Raw genomic sequence first — 20,619 nt, forward strand, 5'->3', positions numbered from 1 at the left:
CCAGTCCAACCCCCTGCCAAGCAGGAAACACCATCAAAGCATTCCTGACATATGCCTGTCAAGCCTCCGCTTAAAGACCTCCAAAGAAGGAAACTCCACCACACTCCTTGGTAGCAAATTCCACTGACGAACAGCTCTTACTTCAAGAACTTGTCAGAAATATTGAAACCTTAACACACACACACCCCCCAAAAAAGCATTGCGGGTATTGGAGAATCGCTGGAAGCAGGAGCCATCCGTACTCCAGATACCAAGAAGTAATCAGCGCTCAGAACACGCAATCAAAGTGATGCGGGAACTTTATGGTGCTTGTAACAAAGACAAACCACAACCTCAATTTATTCTAAACCAGGCACCCCCAAATTGCGGCCCTCCAGATGTTTTGGCCTACAACTCCCATGATCCCTAGCTAATAGGACCAGTGGTCAGGGGTGATGGGAATTGTAGTCCAAAACATCTGGAGGGCCAAAGTTTGGGGTGCCTGTTCTAAACAATAAGAAATGATATACAAAGTACAAAACATTGCACAGGTATTAGAAAAATGGTAACCTCTGGTTTCCCCGTATTATAATACATAATTATAATCATTACATAATAATGATAGTTCCATATACAAAAAGTGATTGATTTCGTGGTGAGCTTTTTCTCCCCAAAACATTTGGAAATGGCAGTTCATTCCTTTGCTTTTAGGCAAAAGTTCATGTAACTAAGCTACAGGAACACGAGGTTATAAAGTTGTTATACCCTTAGTACGTCACAGTTGCTGTTTTCCAGCTTATCTCTGCAATCCCAAGGACTAGAAGCGCAATGTTCTTGTGGCTGTTGAAGGCCTGGAATCCTTGGAATCTGACGAGGGCCTATCAATCAACACAGACCTTGTCAGGGGTCGAATGTTGCTGCCCCTCCCCACCGCCCCCCCACCCCACCGCCCACCCCACCGCTCTTTCAAACGCACATACACACACATTGTTGTGAAGTGGTGTGTGTTTACAGCAGCTCATGCTTTCCCATTCTTCTCTGGCCCATTTAGCGCACTGGAAGCTCTGATCAACTTTGCCTACAATGGGCACTTGGCAATCGACCAGCAGAACGTCCAGTCCTTGCTGATGGGGGCAAGCTTCCTGCAACTGCAAAACATCAAGGATGCCTGCTGTTCTTTCCTCAGAGAGAGGTGAGGGGCTGGGTTCCAGAGAATCTCCCTGCTAGGACGCAGGGGGTGCTTTGCGTGACTCTCTGTCTCTTTGATTTATTACGGTTCTTGACCAGCACACATAAATATGCAATACATAAAATCAATAAAAGAAAACAAGAATATATAAAAATAGACAATAAGTATAACTTTTAACAATTGGTTAAAAGACAACTAATTAAAAGGAGTATGACTACTTAGGGAGGTAGACTACAGCAGTTAATATCACTGGATCCTCTTTAGCTAGCCCTGAAGATGTTCTGAGGATATTTGGACACTGCTATTTAGATTGGACCGAATTTTTATGGCTCTAGCACAGAATTTGGCAACCTTCGCTGACATATTAGGGTTAGCGTCAGAAAGAAGCCACTCTATATAGAAATTATCCGAGCGTCCAGGTAGCTCTGCCAGTATAGTGTGGATAAGCTCGCCTCGCACCTCCTCGTAGAAGCAGCATCGCAAAAGTATACGGCCGATAGATTCCACTTCTCCTGATCCGCACAGGCAGCATCTCTCACATAAAGGGATCCTTTTGTACTTCCCCTGGAGAACTGCTGAAGGCATTATGCGGTTAAGGGCCAAAGTGAATGCTCTTCTATGAGAGGGTATTTCCAGGTGGAATAAATATCTGGCTGGGTGGGCCAAGTATCTCCTTTCCTCCTCAATTAGAAAGTGAGGTACTTTACTCAAATCCTCTCTGTCTCTTTATTCCAAGGCGGAATTGTAGGCGCATTAAGATTGCAGAGATTCCGTCCATCCTCCGCAATCCAGACCGTGTGGCATGCCACAAAGCAGGAAGTGTGTGCAAAGTAGAGATAGCTCCAGATACAGAAGTGAGGCAAAAACTTCCTTGCACAGAGACACACCAGGGAAAACCCGACCAGCAGCTAGCATTTCCGGGGGGCCCGCTTTGAGAGGAGCGCAAGGAACGGTGGTCCACCGCCTCAGTTACCATTTCCTGAAAGCAAAATCTGCTGTTGCAGCAGATATTGAATTTCCTGAAGGCAGAATCTGTTGCTGCGGCAGATACTGTCACAGTACCAGCCCCCAGGCCCAGGAGAGGTGGTCTAAGGCAGTGTTTCCCAACCTTGTGCCTCCAGCTGTTTTGGGACTACAACTCCCATCATCCCTAGCTAGCAAGACCAGTGGTCAGGAATGATGGGAATTGTAGTCCGAAAACAGCTGGAGGCACATGGTTGGGAAACACTGGTCTAAGGGGCCTGGATGGCCTTCCCCCCTCCCAAGCCCTAAGACAGGCATAGGCAAACTCGGCCCTCCAGATATTTTTGGGACTACAATTCCCATCATCCCTGACCACTGGTCCGGTTAGCTAGGGATCATGGGAGTTGTAGTCCCAAAACAGCTGGAGGGCTGATTTTGCCTATGCCTGCCCTAAGAAGTCTGTTGAAGGCATGGCAGTGGGGATTTAAAGGTGTCTCCTATTTCAAAGCCTCCCTCCCCCCCCCAAGTTAACTTGAGTTGAGTTATGAAACTTAAGAGTACTTCGTACGGAAGAACCGCAGAGCCAGCTTAATACAAAGTTATACATTTCTGTATACCGTCCTATCAGGGAGAAAAGGCAGGTTATAAATATATATATATATATAAATAAATAATAATTATGATTCATTTAAGGCTAGTTGAGAATCAACCCTTCTTCTAGGTCAGTGGTTCCCAACAGGTGGTCCGCGGACCCCCAGGGGTCTGTGAGCTATGCCAGAGGGGTCCGCAAGATGCTATTAGAATAAAAAAATATATTAAATATATTTCGTATGATAACAGATTTTTTGTTTTGGCCGCTTCCTGCATGAGCAGAGTCTAGCGCAAAACTAGAATTAGATAGAGGCAGTAGTTCTGCTGTATGCCGTTAGGTGGCGCTTTACAAACACTACTGTTTTGCAAAGAGGCAGCACGCACATTCTACTAACGATCACCTCCCCAAGATGCTTTGCGCGCGTCAGCTTAATTTGTGCGCTACTGCGCAGGTACCCTGTCTTCTCCATTCCCCTCCCTCCTCCCTGGCGCGCGCTGCCTCTTTAACTCATCTCATTAAGAACTGAAAATTAAAACTAACTGTATACTGATGGAGTACTCTGTTGTAACTGTAAAAAACGTATAAATATAAAATATAAAAAGACTCTTAATTTGGCTCTCACTTTTTAATTTTAGGATTAGGAATTCATGGGGGTCCTTGTCACAATAGCGGCTCGATGAGGGGTCCTCGAGAAAATTTTGTTGGGAACCCCTGTTCTAGGTTGTTTGGGTTCTCCTCTGCCAGCACCTTTGGATAGGTGCCCCGTTGGGGTGAGCCGAGGAGGTTGCTTGGAGATGGTTTCTCATGAGCAAGTCCAAACAGTTGAGGTGCCTGGCAATCTCTTTTCATCCTTTTTTTAAAGAAAAGACCCCGGCTCAGGGGCTGACCAACCTTGGAACCAAAAGCAATAGTTGTAGTAGTAGTAGTAGTAACAACAACAACAACAACAACAACAACAACATACAACAACAACAACAACAACAACAACATATTTATACCCCGCCCATCTGGCTGGGTTTCCCCAGCCACTCTGGGCAGCTTCCAGCAAAATATTAAAATACAATAATTCATCAAATATTTCAAATATTTAAAAATTCCCTAAACAGGGCTGCCTTCAGATGTCTTCTAAAATATTTAGAAGACTAAAAGTCTTCTAAAAGAGTTGTTTATTTCCTTGACATCTGATGGGAGGGCGTTCCACAGGGGTGTAACTTCGCTTCTCACAGTGAGGGAACTGCCAGAAGGCCCTCGCCGTTGGACCTCAGTGTCCGGGCAGAATAATAAAATAATAATAATAATAATAATAATAATAATAATAATAATAATAATAATATATACCACCATTTATCAAAAGATCCCAGGGTGGTGGGAGCTTTGTTGCATCCTAAAGGCGAACTACTACTTTTCCGTGTATAAGACGCGCCCCATGTATAAGATGTCCCCTATTTGGGGGGACTCAAATTTAAGAAAATGGGGGGAGATGGCACAGAGTTGTTGAGCTATTTTAGGGGGGATTGCCGAACATCGCTCACCTGAACGCATCGCAAAATCCGCCTCTCATCCGTCCCCTCACTGGCAGAAGCTGCCAATCGCCCACCCAATTGCCGCAGCCAATTGCCCCCACACCAGCCCTTGACGCAGCAACCAATAACACGCCCAATAGCTGCTGACAGCCTCAGCAGCAACCAATCAAATGTCCACCCTATGCACTGTCCATGTATAAGACTTTTTAGCATAGTTTTTAAAGGAAAAACCTAGTCTCATACATGGAAAAGTACGGTAATTTATTGGGGCACGGCAGTCTTGGACTACAGTATACTTCACCATATCTATGAAATGCTAGTAAGTTGAACCAATCTATGAAAATCTATGAAATGCTAGTAAGTTGTAACTTGCTCACTCAAAAAAAAAATTTGGTGGCCAAAGTTACAGAGACGGATCCCTTTAACAACCTATTTGATCTCTTCCCCGTTACTTACTTATTTTTAAATACTGACGATTCCTTTGTGGTGTGGCTTTTAAAGAGGATTAGACAAATTCACGGAGGATAAGGCTTTCAGTGGCTACTAACCTTGATGACTGTGCTTAGAATCAGAACGAGCCGCGATCAGGAGAATACTGTTTCAAAAAGCAGCTGCTAAACAAAAGCCAAACCCTTAATCTGTCCACCAAATGCAGTCCTCCATAGGAGCATTGCTCCTGAAATCTTTGGCGCTGTGCCCCGACAGAGTGCATTTGTGGACAGATTAAACAGCCAGGGTCCTTCCTCCGCCCCTCTAGGTTACTGCCGTTCCCTTTCTCTGTAGATGACAGTTACAGGTAGGTGGCTGTGTTGGTCTGCTGTAGTCAAAATAAAATAAAAAAATTCCTCCCAGTAGCACCTTAGAGACCAACTAAGTTTGTTATTGGTATGAGCTTTCGTGTGCATGCACACTTCTTCAGATACTGCATGCACACGAAAGCTCATACCAATAACAAACTTAGTTGGTCTGTAAGGTGCTACTGGAAGGATTTTTTAAATTCTGTTTCAATTATAAAACAATATCGTATTTGGTTCTCACAGACTGTTCCCGTGACTTAAAAACAGCTTAGTAAATCACATATATTCTGTAAGAGATTCAGCATATACCTGAACATTAGGAAAATGCATTAGAGAGTTTGTCTCTAAGGTGCTACTGGAAGGAATTTTTTTATTTTGTTTCGGACGTTGCATTCTTCTCAAGTTTGCAGTAAGGCGCAGTAAAGGCAGAGGGCCCTATCCATTTCCTTGTCGATTTGTGACTCTGGGGCAAAGGTAGAGTGACCTAGAAGAGGAAATGGCTGAGCAGTCTGGCTTGGTAGCTTTTGGACAAGTTTCACTGGAGAGAATGCCTGGCTGAAGCTTCTGTGGAATGCTGCCCTGTAACTTGGGCTGGGTCAAAAGACATGCACACTTGTTGTCAGTTCATCAGAAAAGGAGAATTTGAAATATCTGTGGCCTGCCAAGAAGCTATTCTCTCTCTCTCCCCCACTCCACTCATACCATTTGAGTGAAGCCACATCATTGACATGCCTCTAGTTAAAGGATCAGCGGACTGGGTGTGTCCGCAGCCAGCTGAGCTATACCACCACTACCCGTATTGCTTGATTTCTCTCTCTCTCTCTCTCCCCCTGATGCAATTGTAAATAAGTCCTTCAATAGAAGAGAGGATTGTGAACTTACTTCACGTCAAAGCCTGCTCTGGGTAATCTTTTAGATGGGTGAAGAGGAACCTACTTTCTGTTGGCCAAGGAGGTGGGGGCTGTAGCTAGCGATGCTCATAGACAGATTCCAGGTGTCAAATCAAAGAGCCAATTGTATAGATTTCCAGAAAAGGAAAGGAAAAAAATGGTGGATTTGCCAGTATAAGATATGCACACACTGTGCCAAAAAGGTTCACCCTGAAAGAGACAAAAACCTCAGGTAAATGCAGGCTGCTAAGTGGGGATTTTATTTATTAGATTTACCATACTTTTCCGTCTATAAGATGCCCCCATGCATAAGACGCCCTCTATTTTGGGGGGCTCCAATTTAAGAATTGGGGGAAGCTTTTTTTTTTTTGCAGAGGATTTCTCAGGCATGTTGAGCTTTTTTTAGGAGGGATTGCCGAAAATCGCTCATGCGTCGCAAACTCCGCCTCCCGTCTGCTCCATCGCCGGCAGAAGCTGCCATTCACCCGTCCCACTGTCAGAGTGGCAGCCAGTCAACACCACCCATTGACGCAGCAACCAATAACACGCACAGTAGCCGCTGACAGCCTCGGCAGCAACCAATCAAACGTCCAGCCTGTGCACTACCCATGTATAAAACGAGCCCCCACTTTTTAGCACGATTTCTAAAGAAAAAAACAGTCTCATACATGGAAAAGTAGGGTATATATATCACCTTTCATCGCAAGATCTCACTCAGGGTGGTTCACAGAATAAAACACAGGATAAAAACAAGCAAATAAGTAAAACAATACAGTGGTACCTCGGTTTAAATACACAATTGGTTCCAGAAGTCTGTACTTAACCTGAAGTGTACTTAACCTGAAGTGAACTTTCCCATTGAAAGTAATGGAAAGTGGATTAATCCGTTCCAAATGGATCCGCGGAGTACTTAAACTGAAAGTACTTAAACCGAGGTACGACTGTACTCTGAAACAATCGTTGTTGTTGTTAAGGCGTTTAGTCATGTCCAACTCTTCACCCCTCTACAGCAGAGTTTCCCAAACTCGGGTCTGCAGCTGTTTCTGGACTACAATTCCCACCATCCCCGACCACTGGGTCCTGCTAGCTAGGGATGGTGGGAGTTGTAGGCCAAAAACATCTGGAGGGCCGAGTTTGGGAAAATCCTGTTCTAGAGGGTGACAGGACGTTGGGAACTGGCTTTTGCTTAGGTAAACTTTTTGCCTGATAGGCTATGCGGGGGGGGGACGACGACGACGACGACACAAAGCCGGCCAGATACTTTCTTAGCTGTTCAACTCTTCCATATTCATCTGCATCATCCTTTAAAGGCTTCACCCCAAAAACTGCCTGGGCGTGCGCCAGTTTGCCGAAACTATGATGTGTGCCGTACTCTACGACGCTGCCAACAGCTTCATCCACCAGCACTTTGTGGAGGTTTCTGTGTGCGAAGAGTTCCTGACCCTGCCCTTGGAAGACGTCCTGGAGCTGGTCTCGAGGGATGAGCTCAACGTTAAGTTAGAGGAGCAGGTAGGTGCCTCCGAGGTCCCAAGGTGGGTTGGCTGCTCATCGCAAGGCTTGCCTTCCACCTTTCCGCTTGAAAGCCAGAAGGGCTCGCAAAAAGCTAGCCGGTTAAGTTAAAGGCAGGTTTCAGTACTGTAAGGGGGAGGGCTTATAGGGAACAGCCTCCCCTCCTCAGGAGCAGCCCATCTCCCAGCAGTAATGAAAGCGAAGGGTCGGAAGGGGAGAGTCAGGAGACGGAGAGGGAGTGCCAGAGCTCTGGCAACATCCAAGAGCCACTGCTCCTCATGCAGGAAGAGAGGGAGGAGGAAAGGGAGGGTGGGACTCAGACGGGTTGCAGACCTTTCCCCCTCCCCCGACGCCGGAATTGAGGAGGAGAAAGGGGAGGAGGTTCGCAGTCCCGCGGCTCTTATGTTGGTCCAGATCACGAAAGGGGGCAGTGCCAGATTCTGATTCGGACGGATGAGACATGAAACCAGCAGCTCACTTCACTGTAAATAATGTGCACTAATAAAAACTTCTGAAAGACAAGCATGTGGAGGGTCGTTACTCAAGAGTAGTCGCAACAACCCTGACAAGTACAGTACAAGCGTAAAGAAAACCAGCAGCATAGTTGCAAAGCGGTAAGAAGGAAGGGGGTAAGCAAAACTCCCGACGACAAAAAGTATTCGAGAGACAGCAGGAAGCAAGTGAAAGGGTGAGTTCCCCACACCCTCCCCTTGAGAGCTGCAATTGAAAAGGTTTATCTTATTTCCGCTGACGGTAACTTCAAACAACCACCCTGCCAGGTCTTCTAAGAAGAGGCTGGGTCATCTCGGTGGCCAACCAAATACCGCTTGGTGGCTCCAGAGCCAGTGTGGTGTAGTGGTTAAGAGTGGCAGACTCGTAATCTGGAGAACTGGGTTCGCATCTCCGCTCCTCCACATGCAGCTGCTGGGTGACCTTGGGCTAGTCACACTTCTCTGAAGTCTCTCAGCCCCACTCACCTCACAGAGTGTTTGTTGTGGGGGAGGAAGGGAAAGGAGAATGTTAGCCGCTTTGAGACGCCTTCGGGTAGTGATAAAGCGGGATATCAAATCCAAACTCCTCTTCTTCTCCTCTGTGGTGTGGCCTCCCAGGCATCACTTGCCACGCACCATCATCAGATAAAATGCTACCCTACGCTGCCTTTTATTTATCTCACTCTTTGGCATGGTGAAGGGAAGCAGGTGGCGCTGTGGTCTAAACCACTGAGCCTAGGGCTTGCCGATTAGAAGGCCAGCGGTTCGAATCCCCGCGACGGGGTGAGCTCCCGTTGCTTGGTGCTTGCTCCTGTCCACCTAGCAGTTCGAAAGCACGTTAAAGTGCAAGTAGATAAATAGGTACCACTCCGGAGGGAAGGTAAACGGCGTTTCCGTGTGTCACTCTTGTTCACCAGAAGCGGCTTAGTCATGCTGGCCACATGACCCGGAAGCTGTACGCCGGGTCCCTCGGCCAGTAAAGCGAGATGAGCGCCGCAACCGCAGAGTCATCCGCGACTGGACCTAACGGTCAGGGGTCCCTTTACCTTTTTGACATGGTGCTTTTGATGACCGCCAAGTGACCTTAGCGGCTGCAAATCTTGAAGGAGAGTAAGTTGAGTGATCCTTCTGCCCGTAAATCATGGGCTCAACCGCTGATCTCCGCGCTAAGGCAGCTGAGAATTATTTGTGTCTCAAAGAGTGGGCTTGTCAAAGGGCTATCCTAGTGAGGACAGGTGTTTTTATGGGGGTAGATTATCGGGGGGAAGTGAGTGCGGCAGCCACAAAGGAAGTGCCTAGATAAGTTGTTGATGTAAGTGGAAGTATTTAGAGCGGTTGTGGGAGCCCAGGGGCAAGTTACCCCTGGGGGTTAGCTTCCCGGTCTCCCCCTGCTTCCATGTATATCGTTAAAGATACAGGGTTTTGGACCACATCATTCCAAGCCCTCAAGTTTGGTGTTAGAAACTTGGATCTAATCGCTAAATAGCACCTTAAACCTCGGTTACGGTTGCCACAATGGTCTGTTGAGTCACTATCCCCCCCCCTATTTCTAGGCTGATTTAGGTTTTAAAGAGAATATCTCAAAGCAGTTTCCAACACATTAAAATACGTAAAAATAAGACGTCAAATACGACAATCCAGAATGAAACAAAGTCAAGCTTCATTGAAAACATTGCAGGTCCTTCTCTTAAGTGAGATTTTGCTTTCCCCATATTCATTTGCCGACTTAATTTCTAGAGCTGCCCCATAGCAGAAGTTCTCTAGGGAGCCAGTGTTGTGAAGTGGTCCGTGTGTCGGACTAGGACCTGGGAGATCAGGGTTCAAATCCCCACTCAGTCCTGAAGCTCCCTGGGTGACATTGCGAGTCAGTCACAGCCTCTTGACCTACCTCACAGGGTTGTTGTAGGGATTAACTGGGGGGAGGGGGGCTGGACCATGGACTCCTTGGAGAAAAAGGCAGGATATAAATCAGGGGTCATCAAACTTTTTCAGCAGTCCACTGTCCCTCAGACCTTGTGGGGGGCTGGACTATATTTTGAAAAAAATAATATGAACGAATTCCTATGCCCCACAAATAACCCAGAGATGCATTTTAAATAAAAGGGCACATTCTACTCATGTAAAAACACTAGGCAGGCCCCACAAATAACCCAGAAATGCATTTTAAATAAAAGGACACATTCTACTTGTGTAAAAACATGCTGATTCCCGGACTGTCTGCGGGCCAGATTTAGAAGGCGATTGGGCCGCATCCAGCCCCCGGGCCTTAGTTTGGGGACCCTGATATAAATGCAATAAATAAGATCTTCTGTTTACCTGCTTAAGAAAGGCCAGCCAGGTGGAGATGTCAGTCGGCAATCTGGCACCCAGAGATCTCTCATGTGGCCGCAATGGGACCCACGCCAGTCGCAAAACATGCCTGGCGCCTGGATAATTTCTAACACTGCTTGAGTGTAAGCTGGGTTTTAAGCCTGAATGAGCGTTTGCACTTCAAGAGGACTACTGCTTTCATCTCTTCCAGAGTTTCCTAAAACAGGGCATCATAACCTGGAAACATCCTGAGCAGCCTTTTTTTTTATATCTCCCGCTCTGCTTCCAACAGGTCTTCGAAGCCGCTCTGGCCTGGGTGAGGTACGACCGCGAGCATCGAGAGCCCTTCTTGCCGGAGCTCCTCTCCAAAATCCGCCTGCCTCTTTGCCGACCCCAGTTCCTTGCAGACCGCGTCCAGCAGGACGACCTCGTCCGCTGCTGCCACAAGTGCAGGTGGGTATGCGAGGGCTGAGCTGCCTGTGGCAGTTCCGGGAGGGGAATCGCAACGAGGAAGCACATGGAACAGTGGCAGCCCCAAACTCAGAATCCCTTTTCCACCATGCAGGAAAAGAGAGAGGGAGTTTTCCTCAGGTGACCCGGCCAGTGCAGATTGCGGAAGTAAGCACAATGTCCTCCTCTCTCTTGTGTCTCCTCTGTCCCTTAAGCTCAGGGCAGGCAATGGGCTATGCAGGTTTGTGTCATCCAGTGTCTTGGTCCGTGTTTTTGCCCTGCAGCATCGTCAAAAGCTACAGAGAAAAGCATCCTCTTTTCTGCCCTGTTGCTCCAAAGTTCTTTCGTCTCCTGACATCCTTCTCTGTGGCTTGACCTCCCTGTTTCTTCCTTTATTTTAGGTTTTTATTTATACTTTTTAAATGTATACATTTCATTAGTTTTACAATCAATTTAACATTCCAAACTTTGGCTTCCTTCCTCCTCTTTCTGTTGTTGTTGTTGAATCATTTTGTCATGTCCGACTCTTCGTGACCCCATGGACCAGAGCACGCCAGGCACTCCTGTCTTCCACTGCCTCCCGCAGTTTGGTCAGACGCTGTCCAACCATCTCATCCTCTGTCGTCCCCTTCTCCTAGTGCCCTCCATCTTTCCCAACATCAGGGTCTTTTCCAGGGAGTCTTCTCTTCTCATGAGGTGGCCAAAGTCTTGGAGCCCCCTCTTTCTGCAGTTCCTTCAATTTATTTACTTAATATCTTCTGCATATCCAAATTCATTTAACTTACTCATTTATTTATCTACAGTAACTATATACTCTTATAAGTTATCACAATAATCCTGCTTCTGTTTTGATCTGTAAATATTCGATAAACCATTTCCATTCTTTTATTAAAAAAACTTTGTTGCCTTGATTTCTTTTTCTTCCGGTAAGTTTCGCCATTTCTCCATATTCCATAAGTTTTTGTATCCGTTCTTCCTTTACTGGGACTTCTGCTTCTTTCCACTTTGGGGGCAAGTAACATTCTTGCTCCTGTAGTAGCGTACATAAATAATTTTTTTATACAATTTAGGTAGTTCTGTCCCTATAATTCCAAAAGAAAAGCTTCTGTTGTTGTTGCTTTTTAGTTATTTTGAGCATCCTTTTCAATTCATTATATAGTGGAACCTCGTGTTGCATAACCTCCAGGTTATGGAATCTCTGGGTTACGGCCGTGGCAAACCTGGAAATGGGTTTGCCGCTCTCGTGTGTGCAGAAGCACTCTGTGCATGTGCAGAAGCGAAGCAGTCCTCCGGTTACAATTTTTTCAGGATACGGCCAGGCCTCTGGAACAGATCCCGTTCGTAACCGGAGGTACCACTGTATATCATTTCCCATTTTGATTTCAGGGACCTCGTGGACGAAGCAAAGGATTACCACCTCATGCCAGAGAGACGGCCGCACCTCCCGTCTTTCAAAACCCGGCCCCGTTGCTGCACCTCCATCGCAGGCCTGATCTATGCCGTGGGAGGCCTCAACTCAGCAGGTATCTTTCAACTCTGTCGCTTGCCAGGGATGTACGCCTAGGAAGCACCGTGGAATTGTAGAATTGGAAGGGACCCCGGGAGTCATCTAGCCCAACCCGCAGCGAGGTTGTAATCTCAGCTGAAGCGTCCATGAGACTGTCAGAAAGTTCTTCCCAATGTTTAGTCGGAATCTCCTTTCCTGTAACTTGAAGCCATGGGTTCGAGTCCTGCCCTCCGGAGCAGGAGAAAACCAGCTGGCTCCATCTTGCCTGTAACAGCTGTTTAGCTATTTGAAGATGGCTCTCCAAAGCAGCCTCTTCAGACCCTGTTTTATGCTGGCCTGTCGTGGCTCCCTGCCAAGGGACACTGGGAATTGTAGTTTGGTGCAAATGGCGCAGTGCTCAGATGCGCTGAATTAAAGTCCTGTGCTGGCAAGGGAGATTAAGAGCAGTGCCTGAACCCATTGTATATCTGGGTTGGTCACCTGGTGATTTGAGTGTCACAATCCTGTTCCGATCCAAAAAGGGGATATGTTTGCATTGGCTTCCCTGATCTCCCTAGGTCGGGCATGGCCAAACTTGGCCCTCCAGCTGTTTTGGGACTACAACTCCCATCGCCCCTAGCTAACAGGCCCAGTGGTCAGGGATGGTGGGAATTGTAGTCCCCTACACCAGTGGTTCCCAACAGGTGGTCCGGGGACCCCCAGGGGTCCGCGAGCTATGCCAGAGGGGTCCGCAAGATGCTATTAGAATAAAAAATATATTAAATATATTTCGTATGATAACAGATTTTTTGTTTTGGCCGCTTCCTGCATGAGCAGAGTCTAGCGCAAAACTAGAATTAGATAGAGGCAGTAGTTCTGCTGTATGCCGATAGGTGGCGCTTTACAAACACTCCTGTTTTGCAAAGAGGCAGCGCGCGCATTCTACTAACGCTCACCTCCCCAAGATGCTTTGCACGCGTCACCTTCATTTGTGCGCTACTGCGCAGGTACCCTGTCTTCTCCATTCCCCTCCCTCCTCCCTGGCGCGCGCTGCCTCTTTGCAAAACAGTAGTGTTTGTAAACAAAGCGTTGTTTTCGCGGAAGCTACAGTTCGCGTAGTTAAAAATGGACCGTTGGTTAAAAAGTGGTTCGTTAAAACGACAAAGGCCTACAGATGAAGAGGAAGAACTGTAAAAAACGTATAAATATAAAATATAAAAAGACTCTTAATTTGGCTCTCACTTTTTAATTTTAGGATTAGGAATTAATGGGGGTCCTTGTCACAATAGCGGCTCAATGAGGGGTCCTCGAGAAAATTTTGTTGGGAACCCCTGCCCTACACTGTTGAATTTATCTTAATGCTGCCAACGTTTTCAGGTGTGCACAATTCCCCCCCCCATATATTCAATAAAACGTTTTCCAATCTTCTCCAAACCTATGTTCTTCTTGTTCTCTAATTCTATACTTTAAATCTGCAAGCTGGGCATATTCTGTCAGTTTAAGTTGCCCTTCTTCTTTAGTTGAGACCTCGCTCATTTTCCATTTTGGGGCTAACAAAACACAGGCCGCAGTAGTGGCATACATAAATAACCTTTTTTGACACCTGGGAATTTCATTCTGAATTATCCCAACTCTGGTTTTCGGGGGGGAGGAAGTACTTTAAAACATTTTTTCCAGTTCATTATAGATTATTTCCCAATTGTTTACAACTCCAGTGGTGACCACTTTTTAAAACATGAGCAGCAAATTTCTATGCAGGCGACTCCCTGAACGTGGTGGAAGTCTTCGACCCCATTGCCAACCACTGGGAGAAGTGCCAGCCAATGACGACGGCTCGCAGCCGGGTGGGCGTCGCCGTGCTGAACGGGCTCTTGTACGCCATTGGTGGATACGACGGGCAGCTGAGGCTGAGCACCGTGGAAGTTTACAACCCAGAGACAGATTCCTGGTCCAAAGTGGGAAGCATGAACAGCAAACGAAGGTGAGTGAGGATAGCAGGTGTTCACAGGTGGGAGGGAGGAAACGTTTAGGTCTCCGCCAGACGAAATCGGAAACCACCATTTTTCAACAAAAGGGTTAATTTTAGATCAGGGATGGGGATCCTGTGGCTCTCCGGGTGCTGCCGAACTACAGTTCCCATCATCCCTGACCTTTGGGCCACATTTGCCAGGGATGATGGGGGTTGGGATCCAGCAACATCCTCAGGTTCTCCGCGCCTGTTTTAGATGCTAGAGGCAGGGCCATGATAAAGACTGGAGAGTTTCTCTGCCTCGTCCCAACAGAAGCAGCTGGAAAGAGAAGAGGAGTAAAGGTAAAGGTAAAGGGACCCCTGACCGTTAGGTCCAGTCGTGACCAACTCTGGGTTGCGGCGCTCATCTCGCTTTATTGGCCGAGGGAGCCGGCGTACAGCTTCCAGGTCATGTGGCCAGCATGACAAAGCCGCTTCTGGTGAGCCAGAGCAGTGCATGGAAAGGCCGTTTACCTTCCCGCTTGGAGCGGTACCTATTTATCTACTTGCACGTTGACGTGCTTTCAAACTGCTAGGTTGGCAGGAGCTGGGACTGAGCAACGGGAGCTCACCCAGTTGCAGGGATTCAAACCACTGACCTTCTGATTGGCAAGCCCTAGGCTCTGTGGTTTAACCCACATCGCCACCCGCGTCCCTAGAAGAGGAGTTATGGGATCTTTAATTTAAAAAAAAAAAAGAGTTGTGTGTCCTTGTTTCTCAATGTGATCCTTCTACATGGTTTTGTATGTTTAGTGTTAATCTGATGCATTGTGACTTGCCGTTGTTTTTCTTGATTATTGTTTAGTAATTCTTTATTGCAATTGTTAAATTGTTATTTGCCGATGCATAATTTTACTGTTTACCATTATATTCTAATCGATTGCAGTGGAACCTCGGTTCCTGAATGCCTTGGGAGCCGAAATGTTCCGGCTCCCGAATGATTGAAAACCAGAAGTGATTGTTCCGGTTTTCGAATGTTCTTTGAAAGCCGAACGTACGTCATGGCTTTCGATTGGCTGCAGCCAACCAGAAGCCGCGCGTTGGTTCCCAAACCGTTTCAGGAGTCGAACGGACTCCCAGAACGGATTAAGTTTGGGAACCAAGGTTCCACTGTATTGAACTTTATTTGATATAAGTTGTTTGTTTGAAAGTTGAAAGTTAAATTTTTATTATGTCTTTTTTAGTATCGGATCAGGTTGTTTTGGTTTTTTTGTTCAGCTAATAAACCACCTTATGGGTAGCAGCAGAGAAAGGTAGTATACAAATTAAAAGTAATGAAACAAAACGGAATCTCTGGTAATCTTGCAGCACTTAGAAGAGCCTCACCTTTTACAAACTGTAAGGGGGAGGGATTACAGAGAACCCCCCCCCCATCAGAAGCAGCCCATGTCCAAGCAGTCATGAGAGCGAGGGGTCTGAAGGGGTGAGTCAGGAAACGGAGAGGGAGTGCCAGGGCTCTGGCAGCACTGGAGAGCTCCTGCTCCATAGGTGGGAAGAGAGGGAGGCGGAAAGAGTGGACAGGAATAGGTCAGACAGAAGACCCGTCCCCCCGACGCCGGAATTGAGAAGGAGGAGGAAAGGGAGGCGCTTCTCAGTTCCGAGGCTTTTATGCTGGTCGAGAACGCGGAAAGATTTAGTGCAGGAATCTGACTCGAGCGGGTAGACATGAAATGAGCAATCCGTTACACTGTAAATAATGTGCACCAATAAAAACGTCTGAAAGACAAGCATGTGGACGGTTGTTACTCAAGAGTAGTCACAACAAACCCTGACACAAACATATATGTGCACACCTTCCTGTATCTGTGTTAGGAAAGTGCTCTGGGTGAATGTCAAGCTGGATTCATTAGTTTCGATTGGAGCCCTGAAGACTCCAATTTCCATCAGCCCCAGCCAGCATGCCTAGTGGTCAGGGGTGATGGGAGTTGGAAGCAGAGCAACGTCTCGAGGGTCTCACCTTCCCCCCTCCCCGGGTCCAGACGGTATGAAGTCCAGGAAGGCCGGTACTGTCCCTCAGCCAGCCAGGCGACAGTTCCGGTGGGTCCAGAAGAGGTGAAAAGGAAAGCCCTTCAGTGTTTTGCCATTCCCACAAGCTCACCAGACACGCCAAAGGGTTCAGAACAGGAAAGCAGAAGAAACTGGGCCATAGCGATTAGACCAGGGAGAAGTGGAACCAGCCTGTAAGGAAAGCTCGTTGCCAAAAGCAGTCTAACCCCTTGCCCTTGTTTCAGTGCCATGGGGACAGTCGTGCTGGATGGGCAGATCTACGTCTGTGGCGGATACGATGGCACCTCCTCCCTCAACTCCGTGGAAGCCTATTCACCTGAGACGGACAAGTGAGTAAATAAATAATAATAATAATAATAATATGTTTAGGGAAGTTTTTAATGTTTGATGCTGTACTGTTTTTAATATTCGGTTGGAAGCCGCCCAGAGTGGCTGGGGAAACCCAGCCAGATGGGCGGGGTATAAATAATAAATAATAATAAATTATTATTATTATTATTATTATTATTATTATTATTATTATTATTATTACCTGCCCATCCAGCTGGGTTTCCCCAGCCACTCTGGGCAGCTCCCGACAGAATATCAAAAACATCAAACATTAAAAACTTCCCTAAACAGGGCTGCCTTCGGATGCCTTCTAAAAGTCAGAGAGTTGTTTATTTCCTTGACATCTGATGGGAGGGCGTTCCACATGGCGGACGCCACCACCGAGAAGGCCCTCTGCCTGGTTCCCTGTAACCCAGGCAACAGGCAGACTCGGCCCTCCAGATATTTTGGGACTACAAGTCCCATCACCCCTAGCTAACAGGACCAGTGGCCATGGATGACAGGAACTGTAGTCTCAAAACATCTGGAAGGCCTAGTTTGCCTATGCCTGCTGTAACATCACTTCTCTCAGGGAGGGAACCCCCAGAAGGCCCTCAGAGCTGGACCTCCATGTCCGGGGTGAACGATGGGGAGAGAGATGCTCCTTCAGGTGTACTGTGGAATATGTCTGGACATCTCCTTCCTGCCTCTAGCAGCCCAGACGCAAGGTGTGCTTCGAAGCATTCACCTTAAACCTGGCTGCCACTCACTTCCTTTCATTTTCTGGTCTCTTGGAAAGGTGGATGGTGGTGACCCCGATGAGTTCGAACCGCAGTGCAGCTGGCGTTACTGTATTTGAAGGCAGGATATTTGTATCTGGCGGGCACGACGGACTGCAGATATTCAACAGCGTGAGTTTTTTTGCTCGCCGCACCTCTTAACCTTTTTTCCGTTATGCTGTTTCTTTCCTGCCTTCTCTTGAGGGCTTGTGGCAGGCTGTGACATCCTTGCTTTCCACTCTTCCGACAGCCCTGTCAGGTAGGCTGGGCCGGGCAGTAACAACTTCGATGCTGTAGGCTTTGCACAGAGGCTCCAGGACATGAGTCGGCAAACTAAGGCCTGGGGGGGCGGGGATCCGGCCCAATTGCCTTCTGTATCTGTCCCACGGACAGTCCGGGAATCGCCGCGTGGGGATTCTGATCGTTTGGGCTGCACCATTCCCCACACACCATGGTGGCGCCTCCTCCCTCCCTCCTCCTGGCTTCTCCCCGCCCTGCCTAGAGGAGGAAGGAGGCTGGGCTTTGTTGACCGACAATTGGCTGAGCGCCACTTTTAGCAGCCCCTCTCTGGAGCCAGCCTTATGCGCCGCTCATCGTCCCTCCGCCACCACCAGCCCCTGCCGCTCGCAAGGCACGGGTAAGCAGCAACCGGCTCATATGGTGCTGTGGGGAAGGGAGGGGAGAGTCGGGGGGGATTTTTTCTCTTTTCAAAATATAGTCCGGCCCCCCACAAGGTCTGAGGGACAGTGGACTGGCCCCCTGCAGAAAAAGTTTGCTGACCCCTGCTCCAGTGTATGGAAAGGGGGCATGACCCACTTTCGTTCTGAAGGACAGAGCCAGTGAAAAGTTTCCTTGGCAGAAGCGTTCGGGTCGCTCTCTAGTCCCATTGGCCCTGCTGTGCATCGTGACTGTGATCACCCAAGAAGGCTCTGAGCACTAAATAAAACATTCCCCACCCCATGTCCCCTTCCAGGCTGTTTGAATTTGCTCTGCTGCTTTCCAGATTCCAAATATCTGGTTTTTAAATCTTGGGACTCAGTCATCCCTCACTGCCAGGGTCATTTAAAAATGTACATCAAAGATACTTAGTTGATGCCTAATCATATTTACACAAGCACAACTTTACAAGATAAAATTTGGTTGTCTGCAGGTCCTTCCTTGGGTATGGTATTTGCAGACAAAACCTAAATCTGCAGCTTTGTAATGTCTTGGGACCCACCCCCCAAATCTAGCATCAATCATCATCATTATTATTATTATGATTTAAGATTTGTATACTGCTCTATACCCACAGGTCTCAGGACGGCTCACAAAAAAAATCACATTATAAAAACACAAAAGACATAATTAAAATAAAAATAAAAACAACCCATGCTGTCCTAGAAAGCCTCATAAAAACATGGGTTCGGAAAACTGAATAGTTACAGAGAAAAAACTGATGTCTCTGGATCAAGTTCATCAGTTTTGTTGAGATAGTTTCAGTTGGATTTGGAACACATGTGCAATAAACTTTGTTCCCGTTTCGAATTTCATTGTGCTATCACCTTCCTCGGTGGGTTGCGCAAACTGCTGTTCTGAATAATACTTTTCAAAGGGTGGGGTAGGGGGCGCTGGGAATGGGTTTGTGAAACCAAGGGGGCAGTGCGCCCCCCCCAAAAAAATGTTTGGGAAGGTGGCGGTAGGTTGTCCTGTGGGGTTTGTGCTCGCTTGCTCTCCTGACTCCCTCGCCCTCCCTTCCAGGTGGAGTACTACAACCACCACATGGCTTCGTGGCACAATGTCTCCAGCATGCTCAACAAGCGCTGCCGCCACGGGGCCGCCTCCCTGGGCAGCAAGATGTTTGTCTGCGGCGGCTACGACGGCTCCGGCTTCCTCAGCATCGCCGAAGTGTACAACTCCATAGCGGACCAGTGGTACCTGATCGTCTCCATGAACACCCGGCGCAGCCGCGTCTCCCTCGTGGCGAACTGTGGCCGTCTTTATGCCGTGGGAGGCTACGACGGACAGTCCAACCTGAGCTCCGTAGAAATGTATGACCCTGAAACCAACCGCTGGACGTTCATGGCCCCCATGGTGTGCCACGAGGGAGGGGTTGGGGTGGGCTGCGTCCCGCTCTTGACTATCTGAGCGGAGGCCGGGAGGAGGCACGGGGGCCTGTGCCGTCTGCGAGCCAGGACTTCCAGAGCCGGGAGTCCCGCCTCGGAAGGGGTGATCTGCAAAGAGACTCGACTCCTACCTGGTGAGGTACATCGTTTCCAGGTGCTTGGGCCATCGTCATTTGGGAAGCGCCCAAACAAGCCCCGCGGCAGTTGAGCGGGGTCCCGCAGTGTCACGAGAGTTTGGAGATTTCAGCCCGTGTGAATGAAGCCTCACCCACCTCTTCCGCCTGGGCTCTGCCAAGCTCCCAGCTACTTTATGCCTGTTTCCTTCCGTGCCTCCGCTGATGCTGCCTTGGTCCCCTTGTGATTGTGTCGTGGGCGTAATCCTAGAAGTAACGAGATGCTTCTGTCGTCGTACCCCTTGAAAGCTGGAAAGGGAGCTGCCTTCTCTTCTAGGGCGAGAACAGTACATTGACAAGGAAAACACCCATGTCTTATTTTGTGGTCAACACAGAGGTGCAATTATCCCCTCTCCCCAAAGAAAAATGAAGTAATTTTCTCCAGTTCAGGAAGAGTCTGCCCCTTCCTACACCTGGCCACTAGGTGGCGCAGATGCACATGCAAAGCTCTGTTTGATGGGTTAAGTCTCCATTTGCTCCAAAGACAAGGATCATTCCCCCTCTTGCGTTCTAGCTGCATGCAGAAAGCAAGAAAAGGCTCTCATGTCTTCAGAAACAAAAAGGTAGGGCCACAGTGCAAGGAAGGCTTCGCAGCCTTTTGCCACCGACCCACGGCCAAGGAGAAGGCCGTGCCATTACAGGCTCTGTGGAGCTTTTGGGATGAGACCTGCCTCCCCGAAGTTCCTGGAGGGTTGTACCTTTGCATGCCAGAGGTAGCGTGTAGCATAAGGGGGCCCAATCCTGTCTCTGAAGAACTTCGAAACAGCAAATCAGGAGGTTTACAGATTTGTGAGCGAGGGGGCAAAAAGGCCAGAGAGAAACATGTGAGTTAGATGGTGGTCCATCCTCATCTCCCCTCCCCCCCCTAAAATTCTCAGCTGTTTATCAGCACAGAGGCTACTTGGTTTTCAGACCAACCCCTTCCTTACTCAAAATCTAGCTCAGGCATCCCCAAACTTCGGCTCATGGGAGTTGTAGGCCAAAACATCTGGAGGGCCGCAGTTTGGGGATGCCTGATCTAGCTTCTACTCTGTCCTCCGTCTATGCTAAGCGCTATCA

The 20,619-nt window shown here is 48.0% G+C and overlaps 1 protein-coding gene across 2 annotated transcripts in view; it reads left to right on the forward strand.

Annotated features, from left to right (window-relative positions):
• The window catches only part of KLHL18 (kelch like family member 18), a 42,720-nt gene extending 22,101 nt beyond the window's left edge, over positions 1-20,619 (forward strand). Inside the window, exons 3-10 of one of the 2 annotated variants that reach the window (XM_035129109.2) lie at positions 1,031-1,171; positions 7,244-7,442; positions 10,536-10,696; positions 12,080-12,216; positions 13,938-14,160; positions 16,419-16,523; positions 17,303-17,414; positions 19,023-20,619. In XM_035129109.2, the coding sequence (XP_034985000.2) occupies positions 1,031-1,171; positions 7,244-7,442; positions 10,536-10,696; positions 12,080-12,216; positions 13,938-14,160; positions 16,419-16,523; positions 17,303-17,414; positions 19,023-19,409 (1,465 nt within the window). In that variant the 3' untranslated portion in view covers positions 19,410-20,619. Of the gene's footprint in view, positions 1-1,030; positions 1,172-7,243; positions 7,443-10,535; positions 10,697-12,079; positions 12,217-13,922; positions 14,161-16,418; positions 16,524-17,302; positions 17,415-19,022 lie in introns of both variants that reach the window. The other variant, XM_035129108.2, reaches the window with a different exon arrangement.

The sequence above is a fragment of the Zootoca vivipara genome, chromosome 12 (genome assembly GCF_963506605.1).
Source record: "Zootoca vivipara chromosome 12, rZooViv1.1, whole genome shotgun sequence".
Classification (NCBI taxonomy): domain Eukaryota; kingdom Metazoa; phylum Chordata; class Lepidosauria; order Squamata; family Lacertidae; genus Zootoca; species Zootoca vivipara.